We start from the raw sequence: 18176 nt of genomic DNA, 5'->3' as shown, positions 1-18176 counted from the left end.
CTGGGTTGGACAATATTATAAACACTAATCATACAATGCAATACGAGCCTCCATAATTATCATAGCTCAATCAACAGATTTTGTTTGTTTAGCATTAGATGCCACTAGCTGCATTCAATAAAGTAGCAACTCAGTCATTGTTCACAATTGCCAAGTATGGTTACTCTTTCTCTGTATTCGATGATACTGAGGGACCCTGCTGATACGTCAATGCGGAATTCAATGGTGCAATAAGAACAGACATTTAAAAATCACCACCTACAAGATTTTATTTAATCACGTGAAAATCTTGAGATTCTCAGATGGGAAAAAATTAGTCAATGCACTACAAATATTTTTATGTTACATACATAAGAGGTATTTCATCCTCTGTGACTCAGACACTGACTGTGCCCCACCAAAACAACATGACAGAACATCTTTGCCATATTTCTTAACACCCAACTCTAGAGCACTGACTCATCTTCTATCAAAATATGCTTTGCACATTACAGTAAAACTTGGCACCTAAAGCAAACTAAACAAAATAAAAACAAAAACATATGGATACAGGTGTAATTTTTTTTTTTTACAAAAGGTAAAATAAAATCATACAAACTGTTTAAATTTACACAATGTATCTGACAAAGACGAGCGTATTTTTCACAGCAAACTTGTTTGCCAGACCCATTCCATTTTACTCCTTCAGAAAAGCAAGTAAGCTAATGAGGGCAAGAGGTGCAGGTTTGCATTAGGGACATTCAGTACTAACACGTAGTACTTGAGCTGAGAAGGTCAAAAGTACCAGTCTGGCACAGAAGGGTCGGGAAGGTTTTAGGGGTCTAAATAAAGGGCTAAAATGCCCATTAACAGTTAAATATATATCAATGACGCTTTCTGGAATGTCCAAAAGCTCTGAAAAGTGATGAAACCAGAGTCCATTCGAAAAGTAAAATAGACCAAGGATTTAGTCATCAAACTTGATTTTCTTCCCCTGGGGTTTAGCTCCAAATCCACCGCCACCTCTTCCACCTAGAATGAGAAAGGAAAGGAAACTTAGTTAAGTTCACTGGCCAGAATCATTACGACTCGAAAGGACCAAAGTATCATCCAGCCCAAACCAAAAAATAAAAATCACAACCCCGCACATCAGCTCCATAACTTTTGTCATTCAGCTCATGAAAACCATGAAACCTCATTATTGCCTTTCCCATCCATTTCAACAACTAAATGTTAGCTGACTAGCCATTAGCTGGTGTCCTCTGCCCCTTTAAGCTAACAGTAAATAATTACCTCCAAAGCCGCCACGTCCGCGTCCACCTCCACGAGGGCCTCCCCTTCCTCCTCCTCCTCTGCCGCCACCACCACGACCGCCGAAGCCTCCAAAGCCTCCGAAACCGCCGCGGCCTCCTCTGCCGCCACCACCACGGCCTCCAAATCCACCGCCAAATCCACCACCACCTCGACCGCCACGGAAGCCACCTTCACCCTTGGGCTTGGCGTAGTCCAGGGTCACCTTGCTGCCATCGATCTCACCGTCATCCATGGCCTCCTTGGCTGCCTTGCAGTCGTCCTCATTGTCAAAGTCCACAAAGCCAAAACTACAGGGGGAAGGCAGAAGAAAACTTCACTAAAAAGGCCAAGTGGAAACTCACTAAATGTTAAGATTAAATAAAGTGATTAGTTTTAATAATCGGATCAAATTTGAAAATGTATTTAATACCTAAACTGATGTTCTCAATACTTTTAAGTACCAATCAACCATATTGTGTTGATTTGTATCACATCAGACATGGGTAACTCCCACTAAGGTAGCTGCCTGTTCAACTGCGAGTTTGCTCTTCTTCTCATGCGAATCCGTACACTGTCACTGCTGGACAGACTGGTGCTCATAAGAGTGAACAGCCCGAGGAACTATTTACAACTCTACAAACTTACCCTTTTGATGACCCTGTGTCTCGGTCTGTGACTATCCTGGCTGCTACGGCGCCCTCAAACGAATCCCTCAGGGTCTGATCTGTCGTGTCCTCGGAGAGACCCTTGACAAAGAGGGTTTTTGTTGGACCTGGTGGCAGAGAGAAGTCATTAAAACTATGGCTTTTATGACTACAATGGAAATGTGGACTAACAAATACTCCAGCAAGCTAAAACTTCTTTACAGACCAGATCAGGACTTGACTATCCTTCATTCATCACAGAGTTTCAGGATGGGTCAAGCTTTCATCACACCTGGCCCACCTTCAAAAGTAAAGTTTGCAAACCTACCTGAGTTTCCCCTGCCCCCTTCTCTCCCGCCACTGTTCTGGCTGTACTCCAGTCGGATCGACCGGCCTTCAATGTCTGTGTTGTTGAGGTTTTCCAGGGCATCCTTGGCCTCCTCTGTGCTCTCAAATTCTACAAAAGCAAAACTAAAGAAAGACGTACAACATTAGGAAAGGGTAAACTCGAACAAAGTCTTGTTTACCATGCAGGTGTTACAATCTCTTATTATTTTGCCAAGTGCATTCTCAATTAAACATTTCTACCTGTTGCACAGCAGACATAGGCTACACCCATATGAGAGTAGAGTCAGTCTGTTCTAACTGCGCATTGGCTCTGCTTCTCGTGCGAATCCATAATAATCACGAGTAAGATTAAGAGGAGCTCATGAGAAGGTGTAGCAGTTTGAGATTTGACCCGTTTTAAGGATGAAAATTTACAGCCCATTGAAAGATCGACCCTCTTGAACCCATCAACGCAGTCATCATATGCCACACAGATTACTTACCCTTTAGGTCTGCCATCTCTCTGTGGAATCCTTATAGAGACAGCCTTCTCAAATGTGGATTGTAGGACTTCCTCTGTGGCACTGAAGGCCAGATTATTCACTACCAGGGTTTTACTGGCTGCACCGGCCACTACACGGAGAGAGGGAAGAAAGCATACTGGTGAGATGAATATGAAGACAAGCTTTTATATTCTACCATCTTGAACAGCTTACGAATTTTTTCAATAAACATTCTGCTATAATCACTGGGTAATTAACTAACGCACACAAACAACAACTTTACTAGAGTTTAAACACCAATGCTAGCTTTGTAACCGTACAAGATGTTTAAAGAGTTTACCTGACACCTTGCCCCCCTTCTGGCTCTTTTCTCCAACAAAATCAACCATGATGGACCTCCCCTGTACGTCAGCTCCCTGGGCCTCCTCCAGCATCTTCTCTGCTTCGGCCTCAGTTTTGAACTCGATGTAGGCAATGCTGTCACAGGAGAAAAGAGATTACTTGTCTGGAATATGAGTGGTATATTACCAACTAAACTGCTGGTCAGCTATACATGAATGGCAAGTTTTAGTACTTTGAGATGAAAATCAGATCAACATCCGTCCTCTATAGCCTATACATTAGTAAGTTTCCTACACTGTCTAGGATTCTCATCCAAGATTAGTTGGAAGGACTCGTGTGGAGCTTTTGTGTTACTTGTATATTCTACCAAGCAGTGTCATCTGTTTAAGAGAACAACAACAATTACATCTCTATTAAGCTCTGGTTTGTTCTTACCCTCTGTTTGAACCGTTCTGGCCTGGAGGTAACCTGACATCTACAGCATCTTCAAAGACTTCCTTCAGGTCATCAGCAGTTGCAGAGAAGGGAAGGTTTTTTACAAACAGTGTGCGTGCATCCCTCTCTGTGGGACAAATGTCAAAGTCAGTTTGGTTGTTGGTTCACTTCTTTTCAATCTTTTTTTTTGTAACTTTCCCATGACATACACAGGCACATGTGCAGAAAAAAATAAAAGCATTAATGTAACAGCGATTGAGGATAGAACCGGCAGACCATCAAATACACACCGGTACCGAAGACATAGCGCTGCATTTACTGTTCCTCCGTACATTACACACATGAGTACTAAATAACCACATGCATGCCAAGAAATGGAGGTTGTGTAGCAATTTAAAGTTAGAATGCAAAATTTTAAGCAGAGTGCACCCCTCCCTCTGTGGGACAAATGTCAGTATGGGTATCTTACCTTTCTTGCCCTCCTGTGAGCTGTCCTTGCTTCGGGCCCTGTCCAACTTAATCTCCTGGCCCATGACCTTCTTGCCATTAAGTTCCAGTGCCTTCTGCATGTCATCCTCAGATGCAAATTCCACATAGCCAAATTTCCTGTTGAGGCAAGCCATGCAAAAACCGTTAGACATTCCTGCTTCAAGGGAGAGAAAAAAAAGCTCTGACATCATGGCATGCCAGGGTTTGAAAACTGTCTTGGGTTGCATGTACAGATTAATTTCACCATTTGGGGGGGGGATTCATTGTAAAGTGCAATATAAAAAATGACTACCATCAAGAGAATTAAAATAGTAACAGATACATCAACTCTCAAATCAACCATTTTTGACAGCTTGCAGTTAACACTAGATTGTTATCACTGCAGATGTTGACCTAATTAAACAGGCCTAATTAAAGTTTTAGTCTAGAGTTGTAGCACTAGCATTTTATCTGTACTGCCTTTGTTGTGGCACTGAAAAATATCAAGAGAAACACCTGGATTTGGGCACCATTTAAAAAAATTAAATGTATTGCTTACTTGGATCCACCTAACCGGACATCGGTGACCTCAAGTTCGTTCTTGGTGAAGAATTTTCTCAGGGATTCTTTGATTTCTTCAAAGTCTTTGTTGGAGTTCAAGTTTCCAACAAATAGACAAAACCCTGGTGAATGGGAGAGAAAATGTCCACTGAGTTTCATTTATTGTATAAAAATGTATCTAATGCATGAATTATGCCACAAAGATTCAGAATAAAAAAAGGTGACATCACACATCAGTATTAAGTCCCTTGTTGATCATCATAATAAATATTCTGAAGTTTGATGTATAGGCAAGAGCATTTATTCCTACCGTCGCCTTCTGACTTCGCCTTCTTGGCTGGAGGTGTGTCTTTCTTGCCCTCTGCCTTCCTCTTTGCAGGAGTCACTGGGGCATCTGTAGAGACAAGAGGATTGCATTATATTAAAAATTCACAGACATTGATTCTGCCAAGACAGAAAGGAGGTCTGGAAAATGCAAATCGTTTTAAACTGTACTAAAGGGTTAGCATAAATAGTGAACATGTTTCAGTCATCACTATTTATTTCATTTGGATTAAACACTGCATTGTTTGTCTAAAATATGTGCACTGGTTGTATTTTTGGAATTTGTCTACTGTCCACATGTCATGTACCATGTAATTTGTTTGTCCTATGGTGCATATTACCATTTTTTGGTAGAGCTAGTCAAGCAACAGCATGGGAACCATGATACTCCAATGGGTTCACTGGGTCTTCTCTATCAATATGGCAATTTTTCAAGTTCAGCCATGTTTTGCACATTTTCACCCATGGTGATATTAAAATTATTTATAATGTAAATAAATAATTTGAAGTACCTTTACACAGATTGGAAATCTACTTTGAGAGTGAGCCATCTATTAAAACTAAGTAATAAATTAGATTGATATAGCATATTTTGGCTAGTGATCATTCAATTTCTGCATCACCAAACTCACCATCTTCCTCATCGTCCTCATCGTCGTCGTCGTCATCATCGTCATCGTCCTCCTCAGACTCTTCCTTGGCCTTCACCATGCCTGCTTTCTTTGCCTTTGCGGCTGCTGGAGCAGGGGTGGTGTCCATCTCCTCTTCAGAGTCTGAAGAACCACAAACACTGTTAACAGTCATTCCAATCGGGAACAAAATCAAACCACTGATCACCTGCCATTAACCTGCATCAGATCTATATATAAAGGTGACATCATACAAAATCAGTATTAAGTCCCTTGTTGATCATCATACTGCAAGACTGTAGAATAAACATTCTCAAAAACGAGAAAAGTAGTCAAAAAAGTTGCAGTCTTACCATCTTCATCGTCGTCATCGTCAGACTCCTCTTTGGCAGCTTTGGCCTTTGCAGCTTGTTTAGCTGGAGCTGCCTTCTTGGGAGGTGGGGCCTCTTCTTCTGAATCCTCATCTTCATCATCAGAGGACTCCTTTGCAGGTTGAGCTTTCACCGCAGGCTTGGCAGCAGGCTTGGCAGCAGGTTTGGCTGCTTTCTTGGGTGGTGGGGCCTCTTCTTCTGACTCGTCTAGACAATAAACACACAAATTGTGAATTTCAACAAAAAAAAAGTGCATGACAATTCATTTGGAAGAAATCTGCAGAGACAAAAGCTATAACACATGAATGTAACAGCGATTGAGGATAGAACCGGCAGACCATCAAATACACACCGGTACCGAAGACATAGCGCTGCATTTACTGTTCCTCCGTACATTACATACACGGGTACTAAACAACCACATGTATGCCAAGAAATGGAGGGATTGTGCAGTAATTTTTGAAAAAATAAAATTATATAAAAAAATTAACATTAACATGCAAAATTAAGTTTTTCTGCAGTCTGCAATGCTGTTTCTTACCATCATCGTCATCATCATCTGACTCCTCAGCCTTTGCGGGGGCTGCCTTGGGTTTAGCCGGTGCTGCTTTTGCGGGGGTCTTTTTTGGTGGTGGGGCCTCCTCCTCAGACTCCTCCTCTGTAGGTTGAAGACCATACCAAATTATAGTATATCCAATTGGAACATGACAGAATAAATCCACAGTAGTGGTGAGTGGATGTTTTGATATCAGTCATTCAACCTGACTTCCTGGTTAGCTGTAAAATCTACAGTATTAAATGCAGATTTTACAGAACAGCATTTTGCATTTTAAGTGGTATAACATGTCAAATGCAATTCTCCTTTTGTGCAGTCATCATGTCTGACTAATGCCCAATTAAATTTTATAAATAAGGATCAGCCTGTCACTATTCCCCATACATTTGGATTGTACACCCAAATGGATTTACTCTGAAAACATTAAAATGTCTTTCCAGTTGCTACAGACTGGAAAACAGCTCTCTCATCACAGGCGAGCTCATGAATGCAATTAAACGACCCATATACAAACTGCTTTCAGGGAAGAAAATTGTCAAAATCTCCAGAATAGATACTAAATGGACCTTGCGTTGAGATGTTAATCACGTGTATCAAATGAAATTGCTCACCAGAATCATCGTCATCCTCACTTTCTGCTTTTTTGGCAGGAGTGCCATTTTTAACGGCTGGGGCGGCTTTGGCTGGAGTGGCTTTCTTCACTGCTTTAGGTGGAGGTGCCTGCAATACAAAAACACAAAACCCGGTTTAAAATCTGCATTTACTTTGCTTTAAATGTCCGGGAAAACCCCGCAATGGTTTTATACGACGACAAACTCAAGTATACCGCACCTCTTCTTCCTCATCGCTGCTTTCCTCTTCACTAGATTCCTCCTCCACTTCTTTGGGGGGTGGAGGGGCTTTTTTCTTCTGAGTTGCTTGCTTGTTTGCTGCCTGTGAAAAGAGACAAAATACAAATGTAATTGACGCGCACTAGTCAAAAGCACAGGACGCATAATTAAAATCCAGTTGTATGGTACTCCAGACAAACAGGCAGGCTGCTCCAGCATCTCTGCTGACATTGGGATTCCCGACAAGTAAAAAAAAAACACCCGAATTCAAACGAAATTGACGTTTTAATCATTTTGCCGATTTACGTAAGTTAAACACGAGACACGTTCACTGATAGCTGTCTGTGTGGGCGCTAATCGGGCTACTCAGTTTTGGTTTTTCACCGCGTGTGTCACTCAGAGCAGGCGCACAACCCACGTGGAGCTCAGGAGGTCGGGCTGTTAGCATGTCGGCTAATTCTACCATTAGCAGACAAACCTTTAAACGCACGGTGAATTCATTATTAAAGTCGGCTGCGGGGAAAAACAGCAATAAGCTATGCTACAAGCAGTAAGCTAAATTTTAAATCAGGAAACACCGTGAATCGTAATTAACATCGCCGTTTTATGTTAACATCTCGACGGAAATAAGCGTCAGCGCTTCATTCGTACTACTGCGCTAATGCTAACAATTAAACCAACTACACGTTAGCCAGCATGGTGCATACACCTCAGGTCTTCCAATAAGGATCCACTAAATGTTGCAATCGTTTGGTAAACCTGTGTGACACTCCGTTTAATCAATCTTTCCTTTTAATGTGTCTCTAAACTCCAGGCTTAATACGAGAACGCGCATGAATGCCATCTTGAATAGTCTGTTAGCTTTTAGCAGGCCAGAAAAACCCCCAGCAGCAAGGCACAAACATGGCCGATCACAACGGAGGGGAAACATTTTGTGTAAGTGCAATTATACCACCACGGGGTTTTTTCTCTCGACCAAGCACACTCTTACAGAACCCATTAATTTAATAAACAAAGAGCATTAGTTACGGTACACAAATAGACATTTCCTCCGCTGTCGGTATCCTTTTTCTCTCTGTACGCAGCAACTTCTACGCAAAAGGCCGCATGCGTAAACACAGCTTTTCTATCACAATAGCACAAACCTAAACAGTCAAATACGCGTGATATTTGCTCTTACCTTTGCTAACTTCACCATGTTGCTGTTGTGTGTTTCAACGAAACACAAAGAACTGGACGTTTGGAAACAAGTAACGAAATAGCTAAATGAACACACGTGGCTCAGCCTACTCGGTGGGACATTGGGCAGGAAAGACAGATATGTAGAAGACGCGCTCGTTACTCTCCTGCCCTGCGCGTCCACGTCGACCCGCCCACATGACTGTTTCCACCAATCACAAGTTAGCACATTTCCATCGTGCCCGCGCCTCGCCTACATAGGCAGGCAATGTGTGTGAAATGTAGTACTCCCCGGAAACAAGCGATTTTTGTTAACGGTACTTATAGATAAATAAATGATTAATTATTATAATTTTTTTATTAATAAATAATCACTTAGTGTCAAAGCTTTTATGAAATAATGTTTTGCTTCTGAAGACACAAGTATGCTGAACTTAACACAAACAAAAAAGGTTATTTCCTCATGGTAGTCATATACCTTTAATGTTTAGAGAAATATAATTTGTTGACAATTTCATAATTTCATTATTTCATAAATCATTTTATTTATTTTATGCCCACTCAGCACAAAGTGTCTTTATGCCCCATGCAGCTGTTTATATGGCCCACGTGGTTGGAGCCAGTTGCCATCACTCATCAACCACGTGTAGCGTACCACGCGGATCACAACTCTACCAAGTATAGTAACGTAACGACATTTACTCAAGTACTTTACACAATTTAAGGCACTCATTTACTTTAATACTTCCATTTAATGCTGCTGTATACTTCTTCTCCACTACATTTAAGAGCGCTATTTGTCATAAATTACTAGTTACTTTACAAATAAGATTTTACATATCATCCTAAAAATTATAGGCTACATAGGTTTTATTGAACTACTTAACAATAAAGTTGGTAAAATAGTTCCACCTCAACCTTGCATACAAAATTAAAATCTTCTTAAACATGAAAACATCAGTAACAGAAATTATAGCTATCAGAACATAACAATGTCTGTTCTTATGCACTTTTGGTAGTTTCAGTAGGCTACATTTAAGGCTACATACTAATAATACATGTATTTTATAAACCTAAATTACATAAATTATAATTTGGTAAGATCTTAATATAGTATTCCATCATTGATAACAATTGATAACACATATTGGACAGCCACTGCAGCAGGAAGGATATTGTAGCAGTTCAAATCATTCTCCCCATATGCTCCATCTTCCTCAGCGGATGCAGTTAACTGCCCATTTGTCAAGGAACTGAAGAAATTTCCATTTTAACACTTTGACTTTAAGGACCTTGTCACCAAGTATTAGCTGTTCTGGCACTGGTTCTGGAGCTTGTGAAGGTATTACAAGTCTGTGTGTGTTCAGAATCAAAATCAGAATCAAAATCAGAATCACTTTTATTGGTCAGGTATGTGGACACATACAAGGAGTTCCGGTTTTACGTTGCTCTCAATGTATAAACACAGGCAAAGCATAAATAAACAGGACAACAAGCTCAGTAGACAATAGTGCAAAGATGCTGAAATAAATATTTAAGTGCAGGTTTCAGTATATACGCACATCATAGGTAGATGTATTTGAATTGTATGTATTGATTGTATTTATGTTTTAAAAAAGAAACTGAATTTAAACAATGGAAAATAAATAATAAATAGTTTACAGGTGCAGTAGATGTTAGAATACCATGGTTATTGCACAGGGATTGTTCCTGACACTGTGGGTCTGGAGTTAACTGTTTGTCAGAGTGATGCCTGTTTTTAGAAAGTGTAGAAAGTGTTTCTGTTCCTGTTTGTTTTGGCGTACAGTACAGTGCTCTGTAGCGCCTACCAGAGGGGAGAAGTTGGAACAGGTTGTGATGGATTTGCAGTGATGCTTCCTGCCCATTTCCTGACTCTGGACAAGTATAGGTCCTGAATGGATGGCAGGTTGGCACCAGTGATCAGTGACTGATATCTGCAGTCCTGACTGCTGAAGTTTTTCCTTGCCGCTGTCGCCAAGTGCTTGCTCATGGTGGGAACTGTTGGGTCTCTGTAAATGATTTTATAAGGAGTATGGTCTAGACTTGCTCTATTTTGAAAAGTGTCCTGAGATAACTTCTGTTATGATTTGGCGCTATACAAATAAAATTGAATTGAATTGAATTGACTGTCAATTCCGTTGTAGTCGGTTCCTGTCCTGTTTTACACACATATATGTATACCGGTATATGAAAGTGTGTGTGTTTGTGTGTGTCTGTGTGTGTGTGTGCGTTAGGTAAGCAGGCCTAAGTATTTAATCAAAGACTCAACTGATTCCCAGGGGACACCAACAGCACATTTGAGTAATTAACCCTCAGCACCACACAGAGGCAGCATTGCTCACTTATATCACAGAGCACTGGGTAGAGAAAACTGTTCTGTTTGAACCAGCTTAACCTCGCTTTTTATTATACATATTACTCACAGTGAAATAAGGCTATATTATTTTATTAGTGATTGTGGGTTATTAGCTACATTCATTGGTTTTTAACTGAAAAGGCATGTAAACCTTTTGCATTCAATTTTAGGGGGGAAATCATTTTTGTCACCATTGTCTTTTTAATAGTAGATTGTAAACTCCAGGTCTACAAAACACTTAACAAAGATCACATGTCACTGATCCTGATGATGTCTTTTGAGCTTAAAATATTAAAAACTGGCTGTCATATATCTTTCTGGCAAAGTACATCATAGTTGTCACTTGTCAGCCCCTTTTTCTCAGATTGTTCTAGACCTTGTCATTCCCCAGTAACAGTGACAGGGATGACAATACATCCACACAGCTACATGTATATGGTTGACTTGTTTGACAATCCTGCTTATAATGTGACACTGAGACACTACGTTCGGACTGCAAGCCTCCAAGCATTAGTGCTTCATTCTGATTTATTGATCAGATCTGGGGGTTTTTTGTTTGGTTGTACATCATTTTTTTAAACTGTGGCCCATATCAGATTCCAGTGTATGTCCTGAAGTGAGCCACATGACGAATGTTGAATCTAAAGTGACGTAACAGTCACATGAATTCTGAATTGACTGTTCTCACAGGTCACTTTGCAGAAAAATCCGACCTATAGCTGTATCTGATTTGGACCACAAAGTGGCTCAAATCACAATTTAAAAAGATTCTATGTGATTTGTGCTGTTCACACTCTCATGAAGGGGGTTTCTTTTATCATAGGGAAATGCTCATTTGTTTCTGGGAATACACCCAAAACAGACCAGAGTAAGATTTAAACTTGGCTGTAAATTGTTGCTAAAAGCATACAGTGGTAAATCTTTGGTAATGTTTCTTAAAATGTCAATATTTCTGGAAGTGTTTGCAAACTTACTAATGGAGTTAAATACTAAAAACTCTCGTCTGCTCTTATGAGTCACTGACTGCAGTATGGTTCTACAAATTCTCAACAGAGCCAACTTGTCACAGCTGGCACATGAGGTGGACAAAATAATAGGAACACAGAATACACCAACGTCCAAAGTAAACAACAAGAGTAAAGATACTTTAGAGCATGTTCATTCTCCTTCCTGGACTTGCATATAGATACTGGGCTATTTTTACAAGAAGGAATATCTGTAGTTCTTTGAGTTATAAAGTAAATGGACATCTTCACATACCTGTTACCTTCATACAGACATCAAAATATCTACAAATCTGTGTAAGGCATGTTTTATACAACAATTCAACCCCAAATGTTTCAAACACATGCTTCTGAATAATCTAGAGCAGGGTTTTTTGTGTTTTTTATGGCCAAGGACCCCTTACCTGATAGAGAGACAGAGCAAGGTCCCATACATTGTATACAATTGTGTGGACCCCCTTTTGAAAACCCAGTATCAAGAGCATTAAAAAAAAGGCTGTGACAGAAAGATAATCTGGGTTAAATATGTTTGTTTATAAAGTGATTTGTGATATTAAAACCCTAAATATAGGTACAAATGCTCTGGTAATGCCAAAAAGGGCTCAAATTTAGTAAACATTACAGCCATCCATTGTGGTATCAATGGGTGACACACTCAGTTTCGTTGCTCAGTTTAATGATTGGTTTTTGAATTGTCATCTTGAATATGGAAACATTATGAGGAAACTGTGTTTGAGCCAGGGAGAATTGAATCTTTTGACATATTCACCATATACCTTGACTGTTATGTAACCATATAGAGAAATAGTCAGACTAGCTCCAATGAGGATTTTTGTGCTCTCACACATTTATCTTTTTATACTGGCCTTTGATGCAGCTTAAATGAATGACACTCCTGCCACAAATATCAGTTTAACAGAGCTCACCACATGGAGCAGCTATCCTGCTCAGTGTATTCATCCCTGCTTGTGGCTTATACGACGTTTTTTATCCATGTGGTTGTGGTTGGTTCATCTTTTTGTGACCAGTGTTCCTGCAATTTGGACATCAACTATGTGAGGTATTATTTTTAACAGTATTATTTTTACTCTTTTAAATTAATACCTCATCACATGTATATATGTGTTATTTGAGCACTGTACATTCATTAAAAATGGTTTGTACGACAACTGTGTATAAAATGTCACTGCTGTAATAATATCACACAGGGGACAACATGACTCTCCATAGATCATTGAAAGTCACTTGACTTTTACAAATGTAATATTTTTTCATAAATTGGTAAATAATAGAGTCCATTGTGTGTGTGTGTGTGTGTGTGTGTGTGTGTGTGTGTGTGTGTGTGCCCACAACAGGTCTTTCTTTCCCTGAACTCTATGCTGCCCTCTAGTGTTGGAGTATATTGGTGCAAGTCATCATCACTTGGTTGAGCACTTTTTTTGTATTCTGTAACTATCATGTTTAAGTAGATTCGAAAAGCTTTTCTCAAAATTATTTGGACTAAGTATATAAGTATACCACATACCCTTTTACTAGTGTGTAGACTTTGTAACCTGGACTTTCTGTACTCATTTGAATTCGTAGATCTCTACAGGTGACTACAGTAACTTACATTTGTCATGAAGGTTGGTCTACAAAAACTCGGTAAAATAAATTTAAATACCATGTTTTGATCTTTTTCTTACAGTCTTCTCCCTTCTGGGTGATTATACCATGAAACTGTGGAGCAGCTTGTCTTAGTCTCTTCAGCTTGCTAATTCATTATCACGTTTTCCTCATAAACACACTTTTATAGACTTGCCTTTATATGTTTCCATCTTATATTCTCAGGTTGGTTGTTTGTTTCTTTTAATATCTCACACATTTATGTTCTTTTCTGTAAACTCTTTATGCCTTTGACTTTGGAAACTCTGCTTTTAGATGTGTGCCACATAAATAAAGTTAGGTATTGTTATTAACCTTAATCATAAAACTTAAAGCGTTGGAAGTAAAAGCTTGACTTGGTTCCCGGCTTCAAGACTTATTGCAACAAAACTTGAAAACTTTCTTCTTTAAGAATCTCTTCATCTCCTCTGCCCCCTGACGACACCATATGTGTTCTTCATAATTCAATCGGTGCTAATACTCTGGACTGCACGAACATCATGAACATGTCTGCTTAGGAGCATTTAGCCCACTTTTGTGATGTGAATTTGTGATGATGATCATGGTATTAAATCTTATTCTATTGCTCTCAGTCTAGGTCACTCTAGGTGTGAATATGAAATGTAATGGTACAATGCCATGTTTCCATTTTCTGTATTGTATGTTATCTGAACTTCATATATGAAATGTAGGTAACTTTTCTCTTAGCTCCTGACATGCTCATATGTCATAAGATACCACGTTTTCACCTGGACGCCATGCAAAAAATGTTCAGTAACTAGAATTTGCCAACTTCAATGAAACATAAAACCCTGAGAGATACATGTAAGTGCACATGGAATGTTCTTTTTATCATTTTGAAAACATTTACAACTATTTGAGACAAAAGAAAAACGTTACAAACAGAATTGACCTGCAGTTTGCATCCATTTTCAAAATGTTACATAAATAAAACTCATATTTATAAATATCTCTTTTTATAAACATATAAATAGTTTTTTAAACATAAATACATTTATGCAGGGGAAGATGAAGTACATGAATGTACAGCAGCAGCAGCACAATATACAGCTTTGCGGTTTGTAGTTTTTACACCATTGTCCGCTATCTTGTAGTATGCATCTGTGTTTGTATCTGCTGACCATTTGTATGGTATACAGATATCTATATATGTATATATACCTGCATATTTATTATATATATATGTATATATATATATATATATATATTTATATGAAGGTTTTGTAGCATTGTCATCTCAGTCTTTGTTTATGCTGGTCGTGGTGACTTTCGTACCGAAAATCTGTCACTTGGTGAGTTTTCTTTTCCCTCAGGTGAGAACAAACTGAACCTTTGTTATCCAAACCCATCGTCCAGAGATCTAGAGAAAGAGAGGAAACAGGAGAGGTGCGGTTAGGCTGAGCATTCAGAAACAACAACTTAATCCATGCAAGTTCATTTAATTCAGTATTTTAGCCTCTTTTATCTAATAAGTATTAACTTCACTCATTGACTTTTCAGTTTCATGCTTAAGCGTGTTAAGTGAAGAGTAACACTTTAACTAACACTGTAGTGAATTGTAAATGTGGAGGTCTCATTTACGATTCACTACAGCCCATGAGAGGGAAAGACGGGTGTCAGCTGATGAAAAAACATGTACACACACTCACTCAAGTTAGTCACAAAATCACACTCCCCCATCAGGGTTTCACAGTTTGCCACAACCACAAAAAGGCCTCAAGCCTCAGGACTAATTGTGCGTCACCTAGCTTCCTCATTACTTCATTCACCACCAAAGCCCCTTTGTTGTTTTTGTTAAAATCACTTCGGTAAAGAACATGGGTTTCCCAGAAAGATCCTGGCCACCACAGGGTGCTGTGTGTTTATAATGTGTGTGTGTTGGCCTGTCTGCATCCCCTCTTCCCTCCCCCATCTCTCCCTGTCCTCTCTTCTTCTTAAACTTGATATATGCCGCTTGTCTCTAGATAAAACAAATGGAAGCATTCATGGTGAAGTGCATAAATACAACAGTGAGCTTCCGAAATACCCACTGGATTGTTTCCCATACATCAGTTTGGATCTGTTTAAGTGGGCTTTCCTGCTGGAGAAGACAACACTGCTAGACTATAGGTCGAGGTTTGATGATACGAAGAGTCAGTCAGGCAGCTGAGGTCGATAGCATATAGCTGATTTCTTGCCTCAAGCTGACCTTTGACCTAGACTCTGCATACATCATCTGACAGAATATATGGTCATCACTCACCACTCGTTTTACTGTGTATCACTGCCACCATGATTGGACTTTTATTCTAAACTGGCCTACTAACCGTGGATGCAAAACACACAATGTCCTGAGACGACCATCAAGAACAATGATAATCTGGCTCTTGTTTGCTTTTTTTCTCTCTCCCTCCCTACCTCCCTTCCTTCCTTCCTTCTTTTCCCCCTGTCCTTTCTTCAGTTACGCACAAGACCCATTACCTTTGATGAAACAGAAAAGCTTTCTTTTCCGCTTGCTTTCTCTCTTTGTCTTTATTACTGCCACCCATTTGTCACCTACATGGAGTCTTTCAATGATCACTGACAAAAGAAAAAAACTAAATTTGATGCATTTATCCTGCCATTCCCCTTTTTCCTTCTTTCTTTCCTCCTATCATCCATATGTTCTTCCTACTGGCCCTCCATCCTTTTGCACCATCCTTCTATGGACTAGACCCTTAGTTCTCTTTCCCTCCTCCCCACTATTTATATGTCAGTGAGTCAGGTTACACTAGATCTAAGTGCGAAGTGGGACTGTGACTTAAACTCACCATCACAGCACTGCTCCAACCCTAGCAACCCATGCCGCTGATGGTTCCTATCCTGTCCATCTTATGTCCGAAGCAGCCACTCCGCGACGTGGAACCCCCTTTCTTGTTTCCGGTTTTGTGTCTCCTTGGTGCGGGTTGGTCGTTAAGGAGACGAGCCCACATCCCTCTGGCCCGGGTGTCCATGCGTAAATCGCGCAGTAACCGTATCCGAGAGCGCACAGCGTCTAGCCGTCTCTCTCTCTCCTCCGACTCCAGAAACTCCGCCAGCTCCTCGCCCAGCAAACTTCTAAGAGACTGGACACAGATTGAAAAAGTAAATAAACGATGTATCCCTGAGGCACATACGATGTGCAAAGAGATATGCTTTCGATAAAACTGAAGTACATGATTGGTGCCTCTGAGCAGAGCAGCCGTTTTCACAATACTTGATTTTAAATTGGGGGAATTTGCATATTGTGCATTGGCCAAGTGGGGAAATGTTATCATTCTTGCCGCACGGCGCTATGGGATTTAAAGACAATGGTCCTGTTTGATGATCAAAAACAAACTGTCGGATAGATCCACAGGATGCTGCAGTTATTCAATGCAAACCTCAAAGCACGCACTTAAGGCAGTTAATTTCTGGTGAGGGTTCTACATTTTTTTGTACGTTTTTACTCTAAGATCAGCTCTGAGACTCTTTATGATGTTTTCACGCCTTCAGTAAAGACCCAGGTAAAGCAGGTGCCTGCATGAAGCCCGCTCCTCTGGTGTGAACGCAGACTGTGGCAGCAGCTTGCAGACATCCTAAATTCTAGCCACCTGAGCCAATAACTAAAACTCTTCTTTAAAATCATTATTTCTGAAGTTTTGGTGTTACAGTTGATTCTACAGGTGAAGTCTATGCGTAATGTTGATTTTACGCACAATGGTTAACTTTGATGTAGTTTAATTTTGGCAAACAATTGTAAAATATCAATTCCAAGTTGAAAGTGAATATCTACATTGTGTAAAGTCGTTTCTTATATTTCTGAAAAAAACGTTTTTAACTTGAATGGTTTCACCTAAAACCTTTGGTTTCTTGTTTCTTTGGAGCGCTTGTCAAATGACTTCATTGGGTGCTTAAATGGTAAAACTGACAAATGCTGGGGAGTTTTGCTCTGTAGCTACTTTGTCTTTAGGGGTTAGACATCACTGAATATAAAAATACTGTCTCTTTATTAAAAATGTTGGATGTTTTAGATTCAGAGTGTGGGAAAAAATTCCCTCGCTGAATTGCTAAGCATGACTAAAATTATGAAACATGATGCGTAAAACAACAGTCTTCAACGCCTGGACCACAAAACAGCTGTTCACTCCTGAAGCAACATTCAGCTTCCAACTGTTAATAGTGCGAAGCAAATAAACTGGTTTAGTTCTCAGAAATAAGAATATATGGGACTTTTTCTTACCTTTTGCTGCGCCTGAGATAAAGGTTTTGCCCCCATCCTTACTGAAAGCAGGGTGACCATAAGTCCACAAGCTACCAAGTACGACAAGTTCATTTTGACAAGTCTTGTATTCTTTAAGGGATTCCTCTGCGCTGAAGTTCAGAAAGAGGGACGGAAGCAGCAGCCAATCAGCTGTTAAACATAAGAAGCTTCTGTTCGTCCTTTACTCCAAAGCTCAAGTGCTCCTCTAACTCTGTGTATTAGTCCTCACCGCTTTATAGCCAGCCCATGGTGATGTCATGCCAACCTGCGTAATGGTCCTCCTTCCGCGCCAACTCCCTGTTTTCTCTACCTGCCGCGAAGCACGTCATGCCAGGGATTAATTAAATGATACAAGCTCCGGTCATCGAGGCTTTGGAGGAAATGAGATAGCCTATGAGCTATCAAAAAACTCAGTTTTTTAACTTTTAGACCTCTGGCTGAGATGCAGC

At 39.9% G+C, this 18176-nt stretch overlaps 2 protein-coding genes and 3 non-coding genes across 5 annotated transcripts; all 5 read right to left on the bottom strand.

Moving 5' to 3' along the window:
* Positions 1-243: 243 nt before the first annotated feature.
* ncl (nucleolin) lies at positions 244-8604 on the bottom strand. Its single transcript, XM_051375928.1, has 16 exons — positions 8443-8604; positions 7264-7365; positions 7044-7152; positions 6418-6534; positions 5859-6083; positions 5509-5649; positions 4863-4946; positions 4551-4674; positions 3993-4129; positions 3524-3650; positions 3087-3223; positions 2747-2876; positions 2245-2387; positions 1918-2044; positions 1273-1580; positions 244-1011 (listed from the first exon to the last, which is right to left on the bottom strand). The coding sequence occupies exons 1-16, from the start codon at positions 8458-8460 to the stop codon at positions 947-949; spliced, it is 2094 nt and encodes a 697-aa protein (XP_051231888.1). The 5' UTR covers positions 8461-8604; the 3' UTR covers positions 244-946.
* Positions 3765-3904, bottom strand: LOC127350979 (small nucleolar RNA SNORA57). Its single transcript, XR_007880686.1, has one exon. It is a non-coding gene; the product is annotated as a small nucleolar RNA SNORA57 (small nucleolar RNA).
* On the bottom strand, positions 4758-4814 carry LOC127350977 (small nucleolar RNA SNORD82). The gene has a single exon (XR_007880684.1). It is a non-coding gene; the product is annotated as a small nucleolar RNA SNORD82 (small nucleolar RNA).
* LOC127350978 (small nucleolar RNA SNORA57) lies at positions 6180-6319 on the bottom strand. The gene has a single exon (XR_007880685.1). It is a non-coding gene; the product is annotated as a small nucleolar RNA SNORA57 (small nucleolar RNA).
* Positions 8605-14292: 5688 nt separating the features above from the next.
* On the bottom strand, positions 14293-17931 carry nppc (natriuretic peptide C). Its single transcript, XM_051375958.1, has 3 exons — positions 17707-17931; positions 16277-16570; positions 14293-14847 (listed from the first exon to the last, which is right to left on the bottom strand). The coding sequence occupies exons 1-2, from the start codon at positions 17797-17799 to the stop codon at positions 16298-16300; spliced, it is 366 nt and encodes a 121-aa protein (XP_051231918.1). The 5' UTR covers positions 17800-17931; the 3' UTR covers positions 14293-14847; positions 16277-16297.
* Between the last annotated feature and the right edge of the window lie 245 nt (positions 17932-18176).

Source organism: Dicentrarchus labrax, unplaced genomic scaffold (genome assembly GCF_905237075.1).
Source record: "Dicentrarchus labrax unplaced genomic scaffold, dlabrax2021, whole genome shotgun sequence".
Taxonomy (NCBI): Eukaryota; Metazoa; Chordata; class Actinopteri; family Moronidae; genus Dicentrarchus; species Dicentrarchus labrax.
Note: the sequence above shows the minus strand (reverse complement) of the source record. Positions and strands in the feature narration are given on the sequence as shown.